The 19,207-nt window shown below is 35.3% G+C and overlaps 3 protein-coding genes across 6 annotated transcripts; all 3 read right to left on the bottom strand.

The window, feature by feature from the left end:
* Positions 1–1,393: 1,393 nt before the first annotated feature.
* Positions 1,394–6,582, bottom strand: LOC110602733 (AMSH-like ubiquitin thioesterase 3). 4 transcript variants are annotated; one of them, XM_021740326.2, is made up of 14 exons: positions 6,307–6,582; positions 6,043–6,107; positions 5,872–5,947; positions 5,595–5,795; positions 5,343–5,422; positions 4,909–5,014; positions 4,777–4,823; positions 4,237–4,582; positions 4,033–4,143; positions 3,854–3,916; positions 3,063–3,137; positions 2,779–2,841; positions 2,275–2,327; positions 1,394–1,802 (listed from the first exon to the last, which is right to left on the bottom strand). In XM_021740326.2, exons 1-14 carry the CDS (start codon positions 6,403–6,405, stop codon positions 1,628–1,630), a joined length of 1,560 nt encoding a protein of 519 aa, XP_021596018.1. In that variant the 5' UTR covers positions 6,406–6,582; the 3' UTR covers positions 1,394–1,627. The 4 variants fall into 4 exon arrangements, with proteins under 4 accessions (XP_021596018.1, XP_021596020.1, XP_021596019.1 ...); XM_021740328.2 differs by having other exon boundaries at positions 4,033–4,122; XM_021740327.2 differs by having other exon boundaries at positions 4,237–4,564.
* Positions 6,583–9,061: 2,479 nt separating this feature from the next.
* On the bottom strand, positions 9,062–11,003 carry LOC110601173. Its single transcript, XM_021738215.2, has 7 exons — positions 10,791–11,003; positions 10,506–10,567; positions 9,731–9,793; positions 9,590–9,637; positions 9,427–9,489; positions 9,290–9,346; positions 9,062–9,204 (listed from the first exon to the last, which is right to left on the bottom strand). The coding sequence occupies exons 2-7, from the start codon at positions 10,554–10,556 to the stop codon at positions 9,196–9,198; spliced, it is 291 nt and encodes a 96-aa protein (XP_021593907.1). The 5' UTR covers positions 10,557–10,567; positions 10,791–11,003; the 3' UTR covers positions 9,062–9,195.
* Positions 11,004–12,173: 1,170 nt separating this feature from the next.
* LOC110600763 (putative beta-D-xylosidase) lies at positions 12,174–17,247 on the bottom strand. The gene is made up of 6 exons (XM_021737626.2): positions 16,618–17,247; positions 15,091–15,369; positions 14,421–14,590; positions 13,886–14,334; positions 13,347–13,760; positions 12,174–13,089 (listed from the first exon to the last, which is right to left on the bottom strand). Exons 1-6 carry the CDS (start codon positions 17,029–17,031, stop codon positions 12,491–12,493), a joined length of 2,325 nt encoding a protein of 774 aa, XP_021593318.1. The 5' UTR covers positions 17,032–17,247; the 3' UTR covers positions 12,174–12,490.
* Between the last annotated feature and the right edge of the window lie 1,960 nt (positions 17,248–19,207).

The following is a 19,207-nucleotide window of genomic DNA, read 5'->3' as shown; positions in this document are numbered from 1 at the left end:
TTAAACGCGTGGAGCATACCAGAGATCGAGGAGATCGAGGTAGTTGCTGATCCAAGACGTAAAGACCCTCTGACTCACTCCCTCTACCAATAATCTGCTTCGTCGAAAGATCCTGAAAAACACAGTGATCAGGAAAGAATGAGACACAACAATTCAATGCACGAGTGAGTTTACTAACGGAAAGCAAATTAAATGCGAACTTAGGGAGACATAACACAGAGGATACAGAAAGAGAAGGGGTTAAGTTGACATGACCAGAACCAATGACAGAAGATTTAGTGCCATCAGCAAGAGTAACATAAGAAGGCGATGTACGAGACTCAAGATTGGACAAAAGGGTAGAATTACCTGACATATGATCGGTAGCACCAGAATCAATAACCCATTTTGAGGATGAAGACACAAGACATGTAGTAGAGTTACCTAACTCGGCAATTGCAGTGATAGAGGAGGAATTAGAGGATTTTAGAGATGCCTGGTATTGGACGAATTGTGCATACTCATCTGCAGATATCAAAACTCCTTGATTGGAAGATCCATTCAATTTGTGTTCCGTGATTTTAGTCATCATAAGAATCACATCAGTTACGGTGGTGGTTTTCACTTCAACCATGACAACAAACCCAAAACGATAGCAACAAAAGAAACACAGAATCAGAAAACAGTACCCGGCGTGAACAGTACCACGTGAACAGTACCGATGAACAGTACCACATGAACAGTACTCGTGAATAGTGTCGATGAACAGTACCCCCGTGAACAGTACCGATGAACAGTACCCCGTGAACAGTTCCGATGAACAGTACCCCCGTGAACAGTTCCGATGAACAGTACCGATAAAAACACCTCCCCAAAACCCGAACGGCAAATAAACCTCAGATCTGACAAGGGAACGATGTGGCGACTCCAGCGACGGTGAGATCCAAATAGTACCCGTTATGGATAATCCAAATGAACAGAGCCCTAAGTCTCCAAAAAAAAAAAATTTTTTTTTTTCTTAAAAAAAACTTTGACGGGAGAGAAAAATTAAATCCCTACGAGAAAAGCTCTGATACCATGTAGAAGGATAATATTTGTTGTATTTCACAATAGAGATTACAATCTATTTATACATGAGAGAGGATATCTAAATAGGAAGAAAAATCAAGTCTATGATTATACAATCCCTAGAATTAAGCAACTGACCCATCTATCAATATTTACTTGCTATATTAACATATTTACTTTCTATAACATATAACACAATTCAAATAACGTCGGGTTTCAATCTCTTACCATATTTCAAAATGGCGTCCCACGTTAAATTTCCAAATGCTACTAGGATAGCCAAGCTAATTAAACACCATCTATGAAGCCAAACTACGATCCCTTACATTCAGGAGCCAAAAACAGCTTCGATCAAGTCCTATAAGAACGTTTTATTGTCATGCAGATTGTACAGGTTTGTTACATCGACAGTTAAAATCCTTAACCATGAGAGTACAAACCAAGAAAGGGAAAAAAAAGAAGAAGTAGCTATATATCATTGTCAAGTTTCTATTCAAAACACCAATTGGATTTACATGTCGAGATATTTACTTTCTTTTACAAATTGTTTTCTTTAAAGCTCTTGCTAAAGAATTGCAGCTCACCGAAGATCAACAACTTTGAACTTTAAGTTGGGGTTCATATAGACGTGAGAACAGTGCTCATAAATTGAGCTCCCATCCAAAGGCTCCTCGTGAGGATGAAAACCCCTCTGCTGACAATTCCGAATCACAGATATGCCACCCGGATCAGACAAGTGAAATATCCCATGTGGACTGCATTGATTGCATATATATGTTAGCTTGTTAATTAGTTATGAAGAAATATTTCTCAAGGATAGTTTTCTAGCCAACACAGTTGTTATTTATTTATATATTTTAAAAGTGAAGACGACTTTCGTCCCTAGCAACTATCATACTTTTCATAGAGGTTTCTTTAATTAAAAGCTAAAATATTGGTGACATCAAACTTTAAAAGAATTATTTATTCATTTGTAACTTCATAATTTTCTATCTTTTATTTTTCATATACCGGCTACATAATTACAATAGCTGATTTACAAACCAAGGTGCACCCATGTGGTTCAGGTTGGTCTGAAGTGAAAACCTGTCCAGACTTTCTCTAATGACAAATGATCATATTGAGACATTTTATATGCTTAATTTTGGGACAAATTAATGATCATCTAATGACAAACGATCATAATTAAGTGAATGAAATGATTATACAGATGAAAAATAAATCTACCTCAATGCATCAGTCGGGGCCATTACAATCGCAATTGCTTCAGGTAACATGATCTGTAAGCAGGACACAGAAAGGTCTTTCAGCCATACATAACATTGCAATATGATTAGACACTAAAGGAAACTGAAGAACAGATACATGAGGTGACGTGATCTGAAAACAGAGTTAACAATTTATGTGCAATTTTGATATTATTTGCAATAATGAAACGTATTTATAGACAACTGGAGAACCAGTGCTATGAGGAAAAAGAAAAATAGGAAGGAAATAAAACACAACTGTGAACATTGGGAAATCAGCAGGGATGCATATAGCGAACTATAAGCCTTCAATGCAATAACCACCTGGAATTGACGGCAAATATTGCAAGATCAAAGAAAACATAAGCATACAGTATATGTATGCATTCTCTCAAAAGTGAATAATTTATTATTAACAAATCCAAAACTAGTGCACCAACTTCATAAATGTTATACAAAAAGAAAACGGATAACTAGCCGGTACCTGATATGAGTAATGAGTGTGCAGATCAACAGACGACATAAAACATGTCTGTGATGGGTGTGTCTGAAACGCAAGAAACAAATGTTAAGTGTCAGAAAATAAATGTAAGAAACAAATAATAAGTCATTAAAGCATATGCTGCTAGGAGAAGGACATTAAATCCCTAAGGAAAATGGGAATAAAATGCATTTGCTTACCAAAATGATGAAAATTATAACGAGCACTACAACCAACTTTAGCAGAAATTCATAATTAGAGATCATTGTGACTACTGAAACACTTACATGAATCCAGCCAAGAGGAAAAAGTGACAGACTGTCTTGAACTTCAAATATTTCTTCCTCATTCAATGTCTGACACTGGACATAATATTGTTTCAAGAAAATAGAATCAACAGTACATATATAAATAATAATAATAATAATATAAAAACTAAAATGCAAATGTATATCTGAACATTAAAGTGGAGAAATTACAAAGTTCTTTTCACCATTCAGTCATTTAAGCATATGAAGATAAAGCTACCTTGCATTCTAGAACATTGTTTGATGTTTGGAGTTATTTAAGTGTTAACTCAATAGAAGATATGCCTCTGTGTTTGTGTGTTGGGTTGGCAGCAAGCCAGCAATAAAATCCTCAGCTTGCATGTTTTAGCTTGTGCATTTGCTTGATGCTAGTGGAAAATAATGAATAATGGGTCTATTACCCTAAGGACAAAACACGCGCACAAACACACGCACGCACACACACTGACACGCGCCTCCCCTCACAAGTAAAAGGCATCAAAATGCAGAAAAATAGGTCCATTCTATAAAAGGTAATGAAAAAGAACTTCAGGATACTGCCTAAAATCCAGTACCTCTTAATCCTATGTAGCATAAATGCACTTCATGGCTCAAAAATCAAAATAATATGAAAATTTTTCTGAATCATTCGTTAATTCTGAGTGCTGAACATAATGCCTATGAACAAACTTAAAACAACATGGAACATAAAATAAGAAAGACTTTGACACAAAAAAAAAAGCTGAAACAGTATAAGAAACATGGTAATTAAGAAAAAGTCATTATCATACCGAATCTGAAGTTGACTCTTGCTTTGGGACTATAAGTGTCGTGATGTGGAAAACCCTGTTTTTCTACACCAGAAAGAGTGAAAAGTATAACGAACTACGTACAATGTCTAATTGTCATTCAGGAAATAAGCATGTATCTCTGTGTGTGTGCATCTTATAAATTTTTTTTCTTCACCTACCAATGAACCAGCAAGCACACCACATGTTTCTAAGTTCTTCTGTGTATTTGCACGAGCTAATGTCAAGAAATCTTCCATCAAGCTTACAGGCTGCAAGTGTGTTAGAAGGATCTAAGAGAGTAGCATCCAAGTTATCAAGCATTTATTAGAGCACATTTGCATACGTATTCTTTAAAAAGCGTGGAAAACAGTATAGACACCTACAACATGCAAATGTTGATATGAATTTGAGCTAGGAAGCCCATCCTCGGAAGATTTTTCTGGTCCTGATCTTGGATCTGCGACTTTCAATGGAGTCGTTGGAGAAAAGTCATGCACTTGAGCAAGAATAGGAGGCGGTGGAGGCTGCTTAACACCAACAAACTGGAAAGGATCTTTCTTTGCTTCATTGATTAATCCAGGAGACAACTTTTCAACAGGTCGTGACCATCTCCCGTCATCTAAAGAGAGCACTGACTCCATTGTAAAGACAATGCTCTCAGCATCACTACCTTTTACTGCCTCAGTACCACACTCTGCAGCCTGATCCAGGCTATCACCCCATATATGACATGACACAGAAAAATGTTACAAGCAATCACCATTTAGCAAAAGGATAACAAGTAAGCATTAAGAAATACAATCAATAGTAAATTTCATTATAATGCATAATGAAGATAATGCAAAACATGGAGGACAGGCAAAAAAAACAGAGAAAGTTTTTCATGGTGTGGACAACAAAGGAAGTTTCATAAAAGTCCTCACTTTGAATTTTCAGAAGATGTCAAGTCAGTATAAGTCGGATACTGAACCTGTATCAAATAATTTGGTGGATCAGTCCATGCATTTTGCATATCTCTTGCAAAAAAGAAAAAAGTGAGAAAAAAATGAAAAAACCTTCGTCTCTGCGCTAGGTCCTTGCCATTGGCCACGAAGACCATTAGGGCCCAAGAATGAGTGTCTAGACAGAGTCTCTTGCTTGGGAAGTGGTAAATGAAAAGATCTGCACACATTAAGAAATTAATTGTACTATCCTTATGGAATTTAGCCTACTAAAGAATGTAGAATTTTATATAGACAGCCGATGTTATACACTGCCTAACCTAATTTTCAATTATATTTTGAGTGTCTGAATTTTTTGTGCAACTGCGTGCCTCCAATGGTCAGTTGATTGACAAAGCAGGAAGCATTTCATCTCACATAAAAAGGAATTAATACTTAATAGAAGTCAGGAACCAAATGGAGGAGATCCCAACTTCTAAAACATTCGCCAAGAAGAAATCACACATCTCATGTTTCTAAATGCAAAACTGTATTCTTTGAATACTCACAGCTTCTGCAACTTCTTGTCAAATTGTGGGGAGATTGAAGATGAAACTTGAACATGATTGTTGTTGTATTTCCTCGAAGGCTTCACACCAGAGGTTTAAGACCACAGAAAGCAAAATTGAAATGAGAAAGACAAACTACGAAAAATAAGAAAAGATGAAACAGCAATAAACTAGAAAAGGTCATGATCACATAAACAGTTAACGAAGAGATGCTATGCTCATATCAATGGGGCATTCTTTTCAAGTTAGTACCTGCTTCACATTGGCGTTCGAGTAAGAAACCTTATTAACAGAGGGTCGTTCTGAAGAAGATGGCTCAGAAACATATGAAATTGTCTCTGGGCCATCAATTTTGCCGTGTTGAATTCTAGCATAAGCTTTGTTCAGCTCATCCACTTGACTTTGGAATTCTGGCTTCAAAGCTTCAAGCTCATCTAATACAGCTAACAACCTCTATAAAAACCAAGTGATAACCAAATAAAAACCGTGTCACTAAAGCATCCAGTAACTCAAAGAACTATTAGCTCACCTTCCTATAAGCTACTTTCTCCTTCTGAGGCAAAACCTGATAATCTCCGTGAAACGGAATCGTCTCAGACACCAAACTGATAAAAAAAGGGGGAAAGAAAGTCACCAAATCCAAATGACAACATAATTCGCAACACGGAAAGAAGTGGGCAGCAAAATAGCGTCTAGTTACCTTGAAAATCTAAGAAGTATTATATACAAATCTAAAATATTCTTCTCCTCCCTGTGTACATTCGCCTATAAAAAAATTGAAAGAATCAAAGAAAAACAAAAAATTCCACATTTATCAAATGCAGTAACGACGAACATTTCATAAGCAAATTATGATACCTTACGTTAATGAAAACTAAGAACTTGACCAATTTAAATACCGAAAAGCTGCGTGATTAGAAACGACACAAAATCCAACCGAGGAAATGAGAAGAGGACAGCCAACCTGTCTAAGGAGACTATCAGCGATTCTGCAGTAGTATAGGAGAGGAAAGCGATTATCGACCTCGACTTTTCGAGCTATTTTGTTGACGTTGATCTTCATTTTCTTCTTGGCAACAACTCGCCGATTCCCGACCACTCCGACGCGTGTCAGCTGAGCGCGGATTCTACGAATGAAGGAGGAGCAATCAATGGCTCAACGTGCTAACTAAGGAAAGAAAAGTCGGTTGTTTTGAAGAGTTAGGAAAAAGCTTCAGTTACCTTTGTGTCGATATGATTTCGGGCGAGCTCTACTTTTTTTTTTCGCCAAAGATAATCCATTGCTAATAAGAGGCCTGGAGGCCCAGTACAAGAAACGAATTTAGATTAGGTCCGAATACAGAACAGCCCATGGCAATCTATTCAATGTAAACCCACGGAAGCCCAGTCGCCCATAACCTTAGTTGCATTGGGTTGGATCCGACCCGGAAGAACCCATCCTTCTGAAGAAGATGCCACCGCTATTGGATGTGGTGGGGAGACCTTAAACTTGTCCTAAGGGAGTAAGACCAGGAAAGGGGGAAGCCATGCATACTCTAAAACCACCATTAACCATTATCGAGCACAAGAATCAAGGAAGAGTAAAAAGACACTCCGACAACCAGGTCAAGAGCGCAATACAATAATAAACTAATTGAGTGATGAAAGACCCAATAGAGTTTCAACTTTTCAAACATCCTTAAAGTTAAGGATAGAAGCAATTCAGTAAATCAGCATCATTAGTATTTTTAAGATAATGAATTATCAATTTTTCGGTGATATATTAGATTCAGTAAAAAATAAAATTAAAAAATGCATTCGGTACATTTAGTCTTCTTTCGACACATAATCGTTGTTCTACACTCATACACCCTATCATTTTTATTCAGGACCATACATATGAATATATTGTCTTATTTCTTATCGTTAAACAGCTATTTAATACCTTTCAACGTCATATAGATACGATCTCGAATTATTAAAATATATTATCCTATGAATTTGTCATATCGAATGAACTGAACCTTCTTAAACTCTATTTGGTCCGGCATGCCCGAATAAAATCTGAACGGCATGTCCGAATAAAACCTGAACTACGCACTAATTGTCCTGCTTGCATATAGAATTTAGATGAGCTGGCTGTGGCCTGGCCTTCAACGTGGGCTCAACCGCGGCCCAAATATAAGAGCTCAGCAGTTATCAGTTGAATAAACAATTTAAGGGGATATAAATCTAATTAAATCTTTATATTTTTATTTAATGACTAAATAAGTTTAATTTAAAATTTTATATCAATTAAATTCTTTATATTTTTGTTAAGAGTCAAATTAGTCCTAACATAATAATATATTTTATTTTAATAATAAAATATTATTTTTATAATTTAAAATTCAAAATTTTAATATTTTAATTACCATGAAAATTTAAAAAATATATATATAATAAATAATTTTTAAAATTAAAAAAATAAAATTTTATTATATAAAAATATTTTTTATTATTAAAAAATTACGATATATTATATGAGAACTTATTACTAATATGAATTTAATTGATTCAAAAATTTTGAATTTAGTTTATTTGGCATTTTAAGAAAAAAATATTAGAATTTAATTCAATTTATATCGAAAAAGAAAAAGGCAATGAAATCTAAAGTATTGCAATTGATATAAAGTTGTTGTATGCAACTCCATTGCCTCTCAAAAAATAACCAGCAGATTAAAAAAAAAAAAAAAGTCTCCTTATCAAAACTCTTCAGATTTACATTAAAAAACATATTTACAACCCATTTGAAAGAAAAGAGGAAATTGTCTTCAGATAGAGGACGATCAATGAATGACAACTAAGAGGTGCCGCTAGAAACCAAGCAGTAGTCCAAAAGGTTGAGAGAAAAGTCTCCTTTTTAAACGTTAGAGAGAGACGTTTTTCACATTGGCAAAACTTTGTTAGTTCTACTTAAATATAGTATGAAATAACTTGATTGAATGATGTGGTATATCATTCAATAACTCTCCTTTTTAACATACATAAACTTTGTGATTGGACATTAAAAATTTTCAATTATATATTTAGTTTATTTCAGTATAACTCATTTTTAATTATTTTTCCCAAATTTTTAAAAAAGGAAAAGCTTAGTTTTAATTTATCATAAAACTGAGAGATCCTTTTCAGTTTATGTTTAATTTCTATTCTAATTCCAAGTTATTTGCGTTGCAATTTCAGCCAAAATTGCCTTGGGGATCCAATATACTCAAGAAAAAAATTTCATGCAAGTCATTTGGTCCGATCAAATTCAAAAGTAATTTGCACAAGTTAAATAGGAGGCAAAAGAGTAAAACATTCTAAAAATCATTTGAGCTGAAATAAAAAATCGAAATCATTTAATATTTATTTAAATTTGTCTCAATTGTTTTGTTTGAATAGCCAAAGTCATATTATTTACTGACCACAAATATAAGTTCCATCTCAATTCTCTACTTGAAAAAAAATGGAGAAATATAGTAAATTTGGATCATGTCTGTTCCACATTTCTTGTGCCTTCAATTTTCTCTCACTCCCTCTCTCTTTATTATATTATTATTTTTTAAAATTTAAATTGGTTAAAGCTTTTCTAACATATATATATTGTAGGCAATTGCTTGACTGGGATCTTGACACAATGAATGAATAGGTTTGCTGCACCCATGACCCAAGCAAAGTCCACCCGCAACAACACAGGTGATCTAATTTCAACCAACTAATGAATTGAAGGCTTCTTTATTAATAAGCGATCAACACCCATAAGTCCATTTCCACTGTATACAATTTCTACGATTATAAAACCTCTCCACACCAGCGAATGAGAATCTCTTAGTCTCCATACTCAACCGCAAACTTAACTCTCCTGCACCCAACCAAAAACAAGGATTATTAGTAAACTATGATAATAAATTGAGTTGGCAAAAATATAGATTAATAGAACTACTCACATGAGTACCAGATGTACAAGCGGGTCTTCTGGGAGGCAGTTGCTGGTGAGGTGTTCTCTGCAAGTCCTCAAATCATGTTAGATGCATCTTGTAACCCAAATTCTCAGGAGAGCACCTCTATTTTATATGGTTGTTACCTGTAATTTTGGTCGCAATGTTTCTATTGCCACTGTAGATTTTGGATTCACTCCTGCTCCTTGCTGTTCCATATTTCAATACAAGGTCAGGGTAAGCACCATAAACAGGCCAGCAACTTAGTTGGCTTGGAAACATCTCATGTGGGGCATTGATTACGATTACCTTACATAACGCCCAGTCGGCTGAATCAAAGAAGGCACGTTCATGGTCCTGCACCAGTTAATAACACGGACGTCGCATATTCACACGGCAAAAACGTTACGTATTTGTTTAAATCTTGCTTGGTGAAATTGTCAAGCTTACCTTCGAAATCAAGGGCTTCTTCTTTGGCACAAGTCCTCCATATTTCTTGTTCATGGATGATCCCTGTATTATTTTATATAAAATTTTAATTAATACAATGTGTCCACGTGATTCCCTTGACAGCCAGTATGGTACGATAGATCAGTATACAGAAATGTACACTGCCGACATCTTCATCTCAGCTCGCTCCGAAAATGTCTCTGACGTCCCTATCTGTAACCAAGTGGGACGCGGAAAGGCTCTTTCCTGAGTTATAGCCGTTTGATGTGGGGACCACATCAAGTTCCAATTGGAATCCCATCCCAATACCCATTAGAAACGCAAATTTCTTTCGCCCTTTCCTTTTAGGCCCAATTTCATGATATTACCGTTACCATGGGCCCATCTTCGCTAACTTATTCTAGAATTCCTCTAATTAACTTCCATTTTAAGAATAATCACGTGTTATCCACCATATAAAACGTGCAATTAGTCAAGCAATCAGGAGCGTTAAATCTCCCACGAGTAACTATCGCATTATTAAACATAGATGAGTTTTTGTTGGTCCCTATTTGCCACAAACACCACAAACTCACATGATATCGCACTTTCATTTTTTTTAAAAAAAATTATTTTCAATAATAATAATAATAATAACCCCCTTTATACCATTCTACCTCAAGTTTTCAGCCATTGTTCTACGTTGATGTGTTATTTCAGAATTCTTGATTCGCCGAAGAGAAAGAGAAAAAGAATTCAGGCATTATTATTAATTAATCAGTGGAGTTTATCGTACCTCAAGCTCTTGAGATGCGTAAAAGTCTTGGTTTCTGTTGCAATCTGCCATCTCAACTTCCCCTGTTAAACAATTCCCAATCATTAATCATCATGGAGATTATGATTAACGTAATAAACATAGACTGATAGGAAATTTCGAAAAGAACCAACAAAACCCAGAAAAAGAAAAAAATACCAAAACTCTTTTAGCACAGAAACCCAGTAATGGAATGAGCATGCCCATGATGCATATAAATAAAGAAGAGTGTCTGCGTAATAGAGAGAGAGAGGATCTTTACATTACCTTGCAGTAGAGAAAAGCAGAAACAGAGAGAGAGGAGAGGTAAAAGGAAAGATGAAAAGGGAGTTGTTTGGAGTGAAGAGGTGAGATAAGAATATGCAAAGTAAGGTAATATGATAAATACAAAGGAGAGAAATATATAAAGGAATTGTAGAAGACAATTTGGAAACAAAAAGGCTAACTGATATATATATATGCAACAAGAGCCGAAGGGTAGGTGAGAAGAAGGTCCAAGGCTGGTGGGCTACTATTGCTTGAAGCCCTTCACATACATCTTTACTGGGATTAAAATTCTAAGTATATTTTAGCTTTAATTAAATAAGTTTTTCATTAATTTTGACCAACTACCACTATTTTTATTGTTATTAAGGAAAGAATATCTTGCGTTTTATGATTTGGCTTAAAACTGCTCATTCTCACACGTGCGACTCGCCCTCCTCTATGGCCCTGTTACCGACACTTGGATGCGCGCTTGTATGCTTATTATTGGATTTCATTCATCATTTTTAAAAGGTTATATGTGAAAGTATTATCTGTCTTAGTTGAGCATATTCACTGCATTTTCTTGTTTTTTATTTCTTAGATTTTAGTAGCCATAGCTCTTTTTTATTTTTATTTTTAAATCATATTATATTTTTTTCATTAATTATTATATTTAAAGTCAACTAGCATTTTCTTCAAAAAATTCAATTTTTGCATTTATTAAAATTTATTAAATGCAGTTATTTATTTAATATCATATAAAAAAGGGTGCAAGTCAATGATTAAAAGGTTTCATCTCAAACATAGGTTGCTTCTTTTTTAAATTCAGCAAAGTCTATTGCTTAAAAATCAACATTGTGGTTGTGATCAACATGTAACTTAATTAATTCATTGTCAAACACTTTACATGTTTAATAACATCCATCATGATTTTAAGCAAAAATTTTCATATGTGATATGCAAAGTATTTATTTGAAATACGCATTTAATAAAAATAAAAATCTCTCTACTGAGAAAGAATCTGAAGTAACTTAATCCCTTGTGTCCAGTACAACTGATGGATCATATGTAGGACTACTACATGTGAAGTTTCAGATTCATATCATCTAACAAGGGATGTACTTCCTAGTCTTCTCTCATTTCTGAGATAAGGAATCTCAACTTGGTTTGTGTCCAACTTGTCCTGGCCTGCTTCATGGTCAATTCAACAAGAAAAAAATCATACCGCCCAGCAACTTGTCCAAGCACGGTTGAGAAGGATGGCATATTCCTCTGTTTTGGAACATTATGCAATTTCAGATCATTCTCATAACCCATCACTTCAGATTGATAATTGTATTGGAACATGACCATGAATTTATATAAAGTGAAAGCAGAAAGAGAAAGAGAAAGATAACAGACTGATTGAAATAACTCAAACTATATTCCCTGTCAAATAGCACCTCATAATTTCGAGGTACAGTTTACAGGCACCAAATACAGATACAGTTGCACAAATAGTAACATGAATGCCAACCAGCAGAAATTGAGCTGGTACTTTATTGCCTTGCATTGACCAATTTCTCTTTCACTTGATTCTGTTTTTCCACAAAGTGAATGGATCAATTGGGACTCAATACCTATTGTATCACAAGATGCTGAAACTCTTAAACAGTAGTTGATCTTTTGCCTTGTATGTTTATCTTACAGTTGTTGATTAATTTCATGTCCTTACTAATAATCTAAACTTTGATCTCCTCCAAATTTGCTTGGAGAGAAATAGAATGCTTGAGATCTCCAATGTGAAGATCATGTTCACCAACGGGAATTCTTCGAATTCCAAATTGGTCTACCACGCTCAGGTGCTTGCACGCGTGAATGTTAATCCTGACTTGTTTCTGAGAACCGGCTACTAAATGAACCTTTTCAAAACCAATTAATTGCTTGTTAGAGGACCATTTTCCTGCTGGTGGGCTAGAGAACACCATTAGGGTGTGAGTTCCATCCATGGTTCCAGTGTTCTTTACATCAATGTCAAGTCCTAGAAAGAGAGAATCACAGTTAGTGTGTGAGACCCTTATTGCTTTGCTTGAAATGGTAGTGTTTTTCAAGGCTTTGAGACTAGTAATTGGTAGTGACAGCTGTTTTGGAGCTTGTGATAGAGAGTGAGAAAAGGAGGTGTAGCTCAATCCATGGCCAAAAGGGAAAACAACAGGGCCCTTGTAGAATCTATAGGTTCTACCAGGATACCCTTTTGATGGGTCTGGTCTCATTCCCATATTTGTCATTGGCACCTGGGCAAGGTAGCTTTGTGGATACCATGTCATTGGCAGCTTCCCTCCTGGAAACACAAATACAAGTGCATTAGCCTTTGTACTATTCAGCATAAGCTCTTCAGAATGCAGTTCCATCAATCAGTCAATCAATCAGACTAAACACTGTTCAGGATACCAACTTCACATGTAAATTGAGCCTGTGTTGTTTGTAGTGTTTTCAGGCATTTTCTGTCTAAAAGGATTATGCTTCAATTTTGAGAGGTAACTTTTTCTTAGTTGCCATGAGTGAATGTTTTGAAAATTAGGGAAATCCAACACATACCTGGATTGGTTGTACCAAACAAAACATCAGCAATGGCGGTACCTCCGGCTTGTCCAGGATATCCAACCCACAAAATGGCACCAATTCGTGGATCATTCTTAGCAAATGAGACATCAATAGGGCCACCACTCATCAACACCAATACAATTGGACCCCTGGAGGCTCTAGCCACTCTGGATACGAGTTCTTGTTGATATCCAGGCAAGAGGAGCCCTACCCTATCTCTGAATTCTGCTTCTATGGATTGATCAAGACCCATTACCAGGACAGTAGCATCAGCATGGCGGGCTGCTACCTCAGCTAAACCAAAATTTTGGTTCCCATTGCATGCCACATCGCTACACCCAGGTTGGTGAATGGTCCTAGCGTATCTGCCGATCCCTTGCAATGGAGTCGTGTAACTACATGCAATACCTGCAAGGTTGAGCCAAGATGGATTATTGCCACTATCTTCATTTTTGTTTTATCTTGAAATCTTTTAGATATAAATTCATCAATGTTTAGATTACGATTGAAGCAGCAATGGTGAAGAAAAATACCTGCATAATTTCCTATCATGGTAACGGTAACATCAGAATTGGGCCCAATGACAGCTATATTACGGTGACGTGTTGGGGACAATGGGAGGGTTCCTCCACGATTCTGTAGCAGGACTATGCCTTGACGGGCTGCTTCTAGAGCCAATTGCTGATGGGGCGGAGTGCAAACATCCCTTGGGCCCAAGTTTCCATAAGGATGGGCCGATGGTTCTCCATCGAACATGCCCAGTCTCATCTGGACAGTGATGGTGTTGGCTAAGGCCAGATTTACGTCTTCCTCGCGTAGCAGCCGTTTGTTTATTGCATTCTGCGTGTGGATGGCCAAGAATGGACCACAATCTAAATCAAGACCTGCTTTAATGGTGGCTGCAGCTGCTTCTTCGGGTGTTGAAGTGTAGTGCTGGTTATCGTATAAAACCCCAACGGAGTCGCAGTCTGAGACAATGTATCTGCGTCCAGATTAAACTGATTCATTCGGATCTTATAATAAAATAACAATAATAACCCAAATGGGTTTTAATAGAATACAACTCACCCATTGAGTCGCCATTCACCCCTGATGGTGTTCTTGAGGAGATCAGGATCAGCACAAGTGGGTTTTCCATTGACTTGATTGTAAGAGCACATCACACTGGCAGCCTTTCCTTCTACCACACAAGCCTTGAACGGCACATCATATGTGTCCTCCAAGTCTTGCTTGCTTACCTATTCAAATCAATCACGATTTTCAAAAAGTCATTTTCTTTACTTCTTTTTTAATATATTAAAATATAATAAAACAAAATACTATTCTAGTATAATACTTGTTATGTCTTGAGAAGCGATGATATCCACAATATTAGTAACATCAATTCCAATTAAATGTTGCAAAAATAACATCACTTTCACTTTCACTTTTATGGTTGATTTGGATAATATGAAGTTAAGGAGTCCGGCCAGAAGCAGAACAGGACTCATTTCAGATGTAACGACAGAGAAATTCAACCACCCAAAATTAATGAGAGAATCCACAGAAATTCAACTGATTCTAATTGTTACCATTGATACAGTTTTTATTGCTAAGAAAAATGTCTTCTTGCCCAGAATTGGAACTGATGCTAATAAATTAAAGGTGTCCTAATCCATCATAGCATGGCCAAAGGTAATTCAAATATCATTGTCAATGCCTAAATGGAAACCAATTGAGAGTAAAAGTTTTTTCTCACCACAGCATTGAAATGGTATCGATCCACGCCATTCCAATTATCAAGATCATACGCTGTGTAATGCTTGCAACATGCGGCAACCTTTAGTTTGATACCTGTCATGCTCTGAAGTCCCCTGACATAGCTAGCAGCATATTTTCCGGCTAAAACAGGATCTTCACCGGGAGTCTCTTGCCCTCTTCCCCACCGTGGATCACGAAATATGTTTACGTTAGGACTCCAATATGTCAATCCGGCCAGTCCTCCATTATACATTGCCCTCGCTTCATCAGATACTACCTGCTCACCAACATTAATTTCACTTGTCAATTATCTGCGAATTAATGAAATTATCCCAAACGCTACAAAACAATCAATCAATTCTAAATACTTTATCGCTTCTGCTATGTTAGTTGCAACTTCTTAAAATAACAATAAATAGTCAATTAACCCCTTATTTCTTAAATACTGGATGTAAGACAGACTTCATTAAAATATTTTTCTATAATTCATTTCTGAGTAATAAAAAACTAAAATTATAAATATATTTACTTATTTAATTTTACAATATCCCAAGGAAAAATAATGAAAACTGTGAGGCAACCACATCATTTGGCCCAACGAATTGAATATATATTTTTTTTTGAAAAAAAAAAACTGCCTTTCAAAAGTCATGGTACCCAAAAACAGACGTAATGTAATTTTGCACGCAAATGCAAGTTGGCCCGGGAACATCATAGTCCACATATCTGTTAGTGATGCATGGGGCTAATAAATAAAAAATAAATTAATTAATTGATTGATGAGTAGGATGCACCCAAATCCATCCGAAAATAAAAAGATTCTTTATTTTGATTTATAACCCTCAAAAAGCTATATTACTATTATAATAACTTATCATTAATGGTTTGATTTGTAATCATTGATTATTCGTCCAAGGATTAGTTATATATGAATTGACTGATTGCCAAAGAGAATAAATCATACCAGTACCCAAAAGGAGATTAATTACATTCGTTGATAATTTCTCACAAAAGTAAACTAATACTATTTGTTTTTGGTTGGTTAGCAGCACGTAATTATGGGTACTGAGTCCCAAATTTCACAATCATGTCATGTAAGGACAGGGGTTTGTCTAGATAGCTATAATTAAGGTGGTTGTCATGGAGTTTTCTTGGAGACGGGCAATGAAGTGGAAAGCTGTAAATTATAGAAATTAAAGAGGCCAACGTGCTCATTCATATCATTAGCATTCTTTCGCTGCATGAGTTTAGAGTTGAATAGATTCTGTAGTGGGGCTATGGGTGTAGCTTAACCTACTTATTGGGCCAAAAACAAAAGCTGCCAGAGGACAATGGGGTGCAGGAATGCCTTTAAAATTGAAGGGTGGACCATGGGGGCACTGCTGCATGCTAGGTATGGGTTGGGCGTAGGTCGCCTGCACAAACATCTATCACCCACTGGCTCACGGGTGAAATTTTCGTGTTGAAGCTTTGGGTTAAATTTTGATTATTTAAAAAAAGCAAAAAAAAAAAAAGATAAACTCACCCGTCCGATTTGCTCCCAAAGAGACTCGTTGAAGGAAGCAGCGGTGGTGATGACTTGAGGGAAGCTAGTGGCCCCAGGGAAGGCCCCACCAAACTTGACACCTGGGCCAACATTAGAGACGCCATGAAGAGCCTCAGACCACCACTCATATCCTTGAATGCCAAGCCTAGGTACAGCAGCTGCATTGTTGACTAGCAATCTGATTTTCTCCTGTAATGTTAATCTCCCTATCAAGTCTCTCACTCTCACATGTATTGGCACATTAACGCGACAGAATTTGAGGGTTCTAGTTAAGCCATTACTGGGGTCACAGGCGAAAGGTGCCCGAGATTCCACGGCGTAAAAGGGTATGCAAACAAGGAAGAAGAAGAAGGAGCAGATGAGGAATGGGTGTGTGTGGTATTTGTAAGCCATATTGGGGTTTGTTTTTTGTGTGGATTGATATATATTTTGTTGAGGATGAAGGCGTTTATATAGAGGAAGGTTGCGTTTAAACGTAAAAGAATTGGTTTCCTGATTGAATTTCCACGTCAAACATTAAACTTTTATGAAGCTATAGCTGCTGCTAGCTAGAGAAGCCATGAAAAAATTGAGAGAGAGAGAGAGAGAGAGAGAGAGAGGAGTTGGTAAGTAGAGCACGCAGTTGGCACTTGGGGGTCACTAAATACTAGTAAATAAGTATATTAGCCATAATCTGGCACGACCAAAGAAAGAGAGATTAAAAAAAAAAAAAAAAAAAAAAAAGTAGATTAAGCAGGTGTGGTCACGGACCACCGAATCTCTTCCTCTTGTTGGTTTTATCTTTATCTGTATTCGTTAGTCGCAATAAATGGAGAATTTGACAGAGCCATGGCTGCTTTTTGTTGACAGTGATGAATTAACATTATATATTAAGTCTCAAGTTAAAGTCTTGTATGTTTTTTTCTTTTTTGTAATAATTAAAATGAAAGCTACGTAATGAGTTGATTTTTCCTAACTACTGCCTGTGATGAAATTCAATAACCTGATACACATTTTCTTTTTAGAATTTCCAGGCTTTTATTATCTTAATTCTAGATACATATTTAGGTAAAACAACTTAATACCAAAGTCAAAATTCCCTTGGTAAATATGTTCTAGAATTCAATTCTATTGTATAAAAATAAAAAATTATTTATTATAAAATCCATGAAAACTGACACTGACCAGCAAAAAAAGAAAGTCAATGTTACATTTGTATAGTTCAAACTGTATAAATCTTTGAAGCACACGTGATTTTATTTTGGGTTACAGAGCCTGGAAAAAATACAAATACACTCGTGACCACAGGTTGAGTTCTGAGTTTCCACCATCATCACCAATTACGGCAGATGAAACAGGAATTGTTTTGTCCTGTTGTACTGGCCGTGATTTCAAATATTCATAAACGACATTTTAAACAGAAAAAGCAAAAGTCCTTATATTTTAATTAAGATTGCTTTGTCCTAAAGGATTTGGCCACTCTGTGATTCTATGATTGTGATTATAATATGATGTGGATAATAGTTTTTTAGATGATATATTACACGTCTGAATGAATGCCTATGACATGCAATACCAATAATGGAAATATAATTAAAAAAATATCCCACATCAAATTTTTCAAAAAATTTAATTGGATTTGAAATCATAGATTTACATTTTAAAAGTCTATTAAAAAAAAATCACAATAAATGCAGATGACATGCAATAGCAATAATGGAAATATAATTAAAAAAAATATTCCACATCAAATTTTTCAAAAATATTAATTGGATTTGAAATCATAGATTTATATTTTAAAAGTCTATTGATTTAAAAAAAAATCACAATAAATGCAGATGACATGCAATAGCAATAATGAAAATATAATTAAATTTTATTTTTATATTTGTATAATTATGGATAAACATAAATGATATTTCGTGATTTGATTGGTTTACTTTAGAAATGACTACATAAATTGAATCTATTTAATATATATTTAGATATATAAAATTCATGGACATTCCATACACGATTATTCCCTTGTATATATTAAGCATTGTTTACTTACCAATTATGCAACTTTGTGTTTGGAAGCCATAACTTAAATTATGATATTATGAAAATTGCATTTCAACACTACACTATACTTAAAAAATTACAATAAATTAATTAACAAGCAGATAATATTCATCTAAATCCTTAATTTAAAAATAAAGTAATAATTAATGAATGATTTGATATTTTGATGTAACTGTTGGATTATCCATCACCCTCAACGTCCACATGATATCCTCCTCTATTATTGTCAGTTATGCAATTAAATTATGAGTTTTCCTTCCTTCAACTTCAAGTTCAAGGGAATCATGAATTTGGTCCATATTCTTGGTAAATCTTAACATTATTTTTATTAAAATTAAAATTTTCCCTTGACAGAAATATATAAACTCACAAAATATATTATATATTAGCCAGTAGACATCAACTTCATCATTCCCAGAAATAAAAAGAGTTAACGAACTTGTAGCTAGTAGACACCATCTTCATTACGCTATATATATTAGCCACCTATTATTTTTATGTCTTAATTTTTTATTTTATAAATTTT

This window comes from Manihot esculenta, chromosome 15, assembly GCF_001659605.2.
Source record: "Manihot esculenta cultivar AM560-2 chromosome 15, M.esculenta_v8, whole genome shotgun sequence".
Taxonomy (NCBI): Eukaryota; Viridiplantae; Streptophyta; class Magnoliopsida; order Malpighiales; family Euphorbiaceae; genus Manihot; species Manihot esculenta.
Note: the sequence above shows the minus strand (reverse complement) of the source record. Positions and strands in the feature narration are given on the sequence as shown.

Coding starts and splice junctions, on each gene's coding strand:
- LOC110600763 (XM_021737626.2), bottom strand. CDS start 17,031: ATGGCTTACAAATACCACACACACCCATTCCTCATCTGCTCCTTCTTC. Junction 14,591..15,090: donor GATACCATTTCAATGCTGTG/GTGAGAAAAAAC, acceptor TGATTTGAATAG/GTAAGCAAGCAAGACTTGGA. Junction 13,761..13,885: donor CATGATAGGAAATTATGCAG/GTATTTTTCTTC, acceptor TCAACCTTGCAG/GTATTGCATGTAGTTACACG.
- LOC110602733 (XM_021740326.2), bottom strand. CDS start 6,405: ATGAAGATCAACGTCAACAAAATAGCTCGAAAAGTCGAGGTCGATAAT. Junction 5,948..6,042: donor ATACTTCTTAGATTTTCAAG/GTAACTAGACGC, acceptor TTTTTTTATCAG/TTTGGTGTCTGAGACGATTC. Junction 4,824..4,908: donor GACCTAGCGCAGAGACGAAG/GTTTTTTCATTT, acceptor TATTTGATACAG/GTTCAGTATCCGACTTATAC.
- LOC110601173 (XM_021738215.2), bottom strand. CDS start 10,556: ATGGCAGATTGCAACAGAAACCAAGACTTTTACGCATCTCAAGAGCTT. Junction 9,490..9,589: donor CCGACTGGGCGTTATGTAAG/GTAATCGTAATC, acceptor AATATGGAACAG/CAAGGAGCAGGAGTGAATCC. Junction 9,347..9,426: donor CATTGCGACCAAAATTACAG/GTAACAACCATA, acceptor GAGGACTTGCAG/AGAACACCTCACCAGCAACT.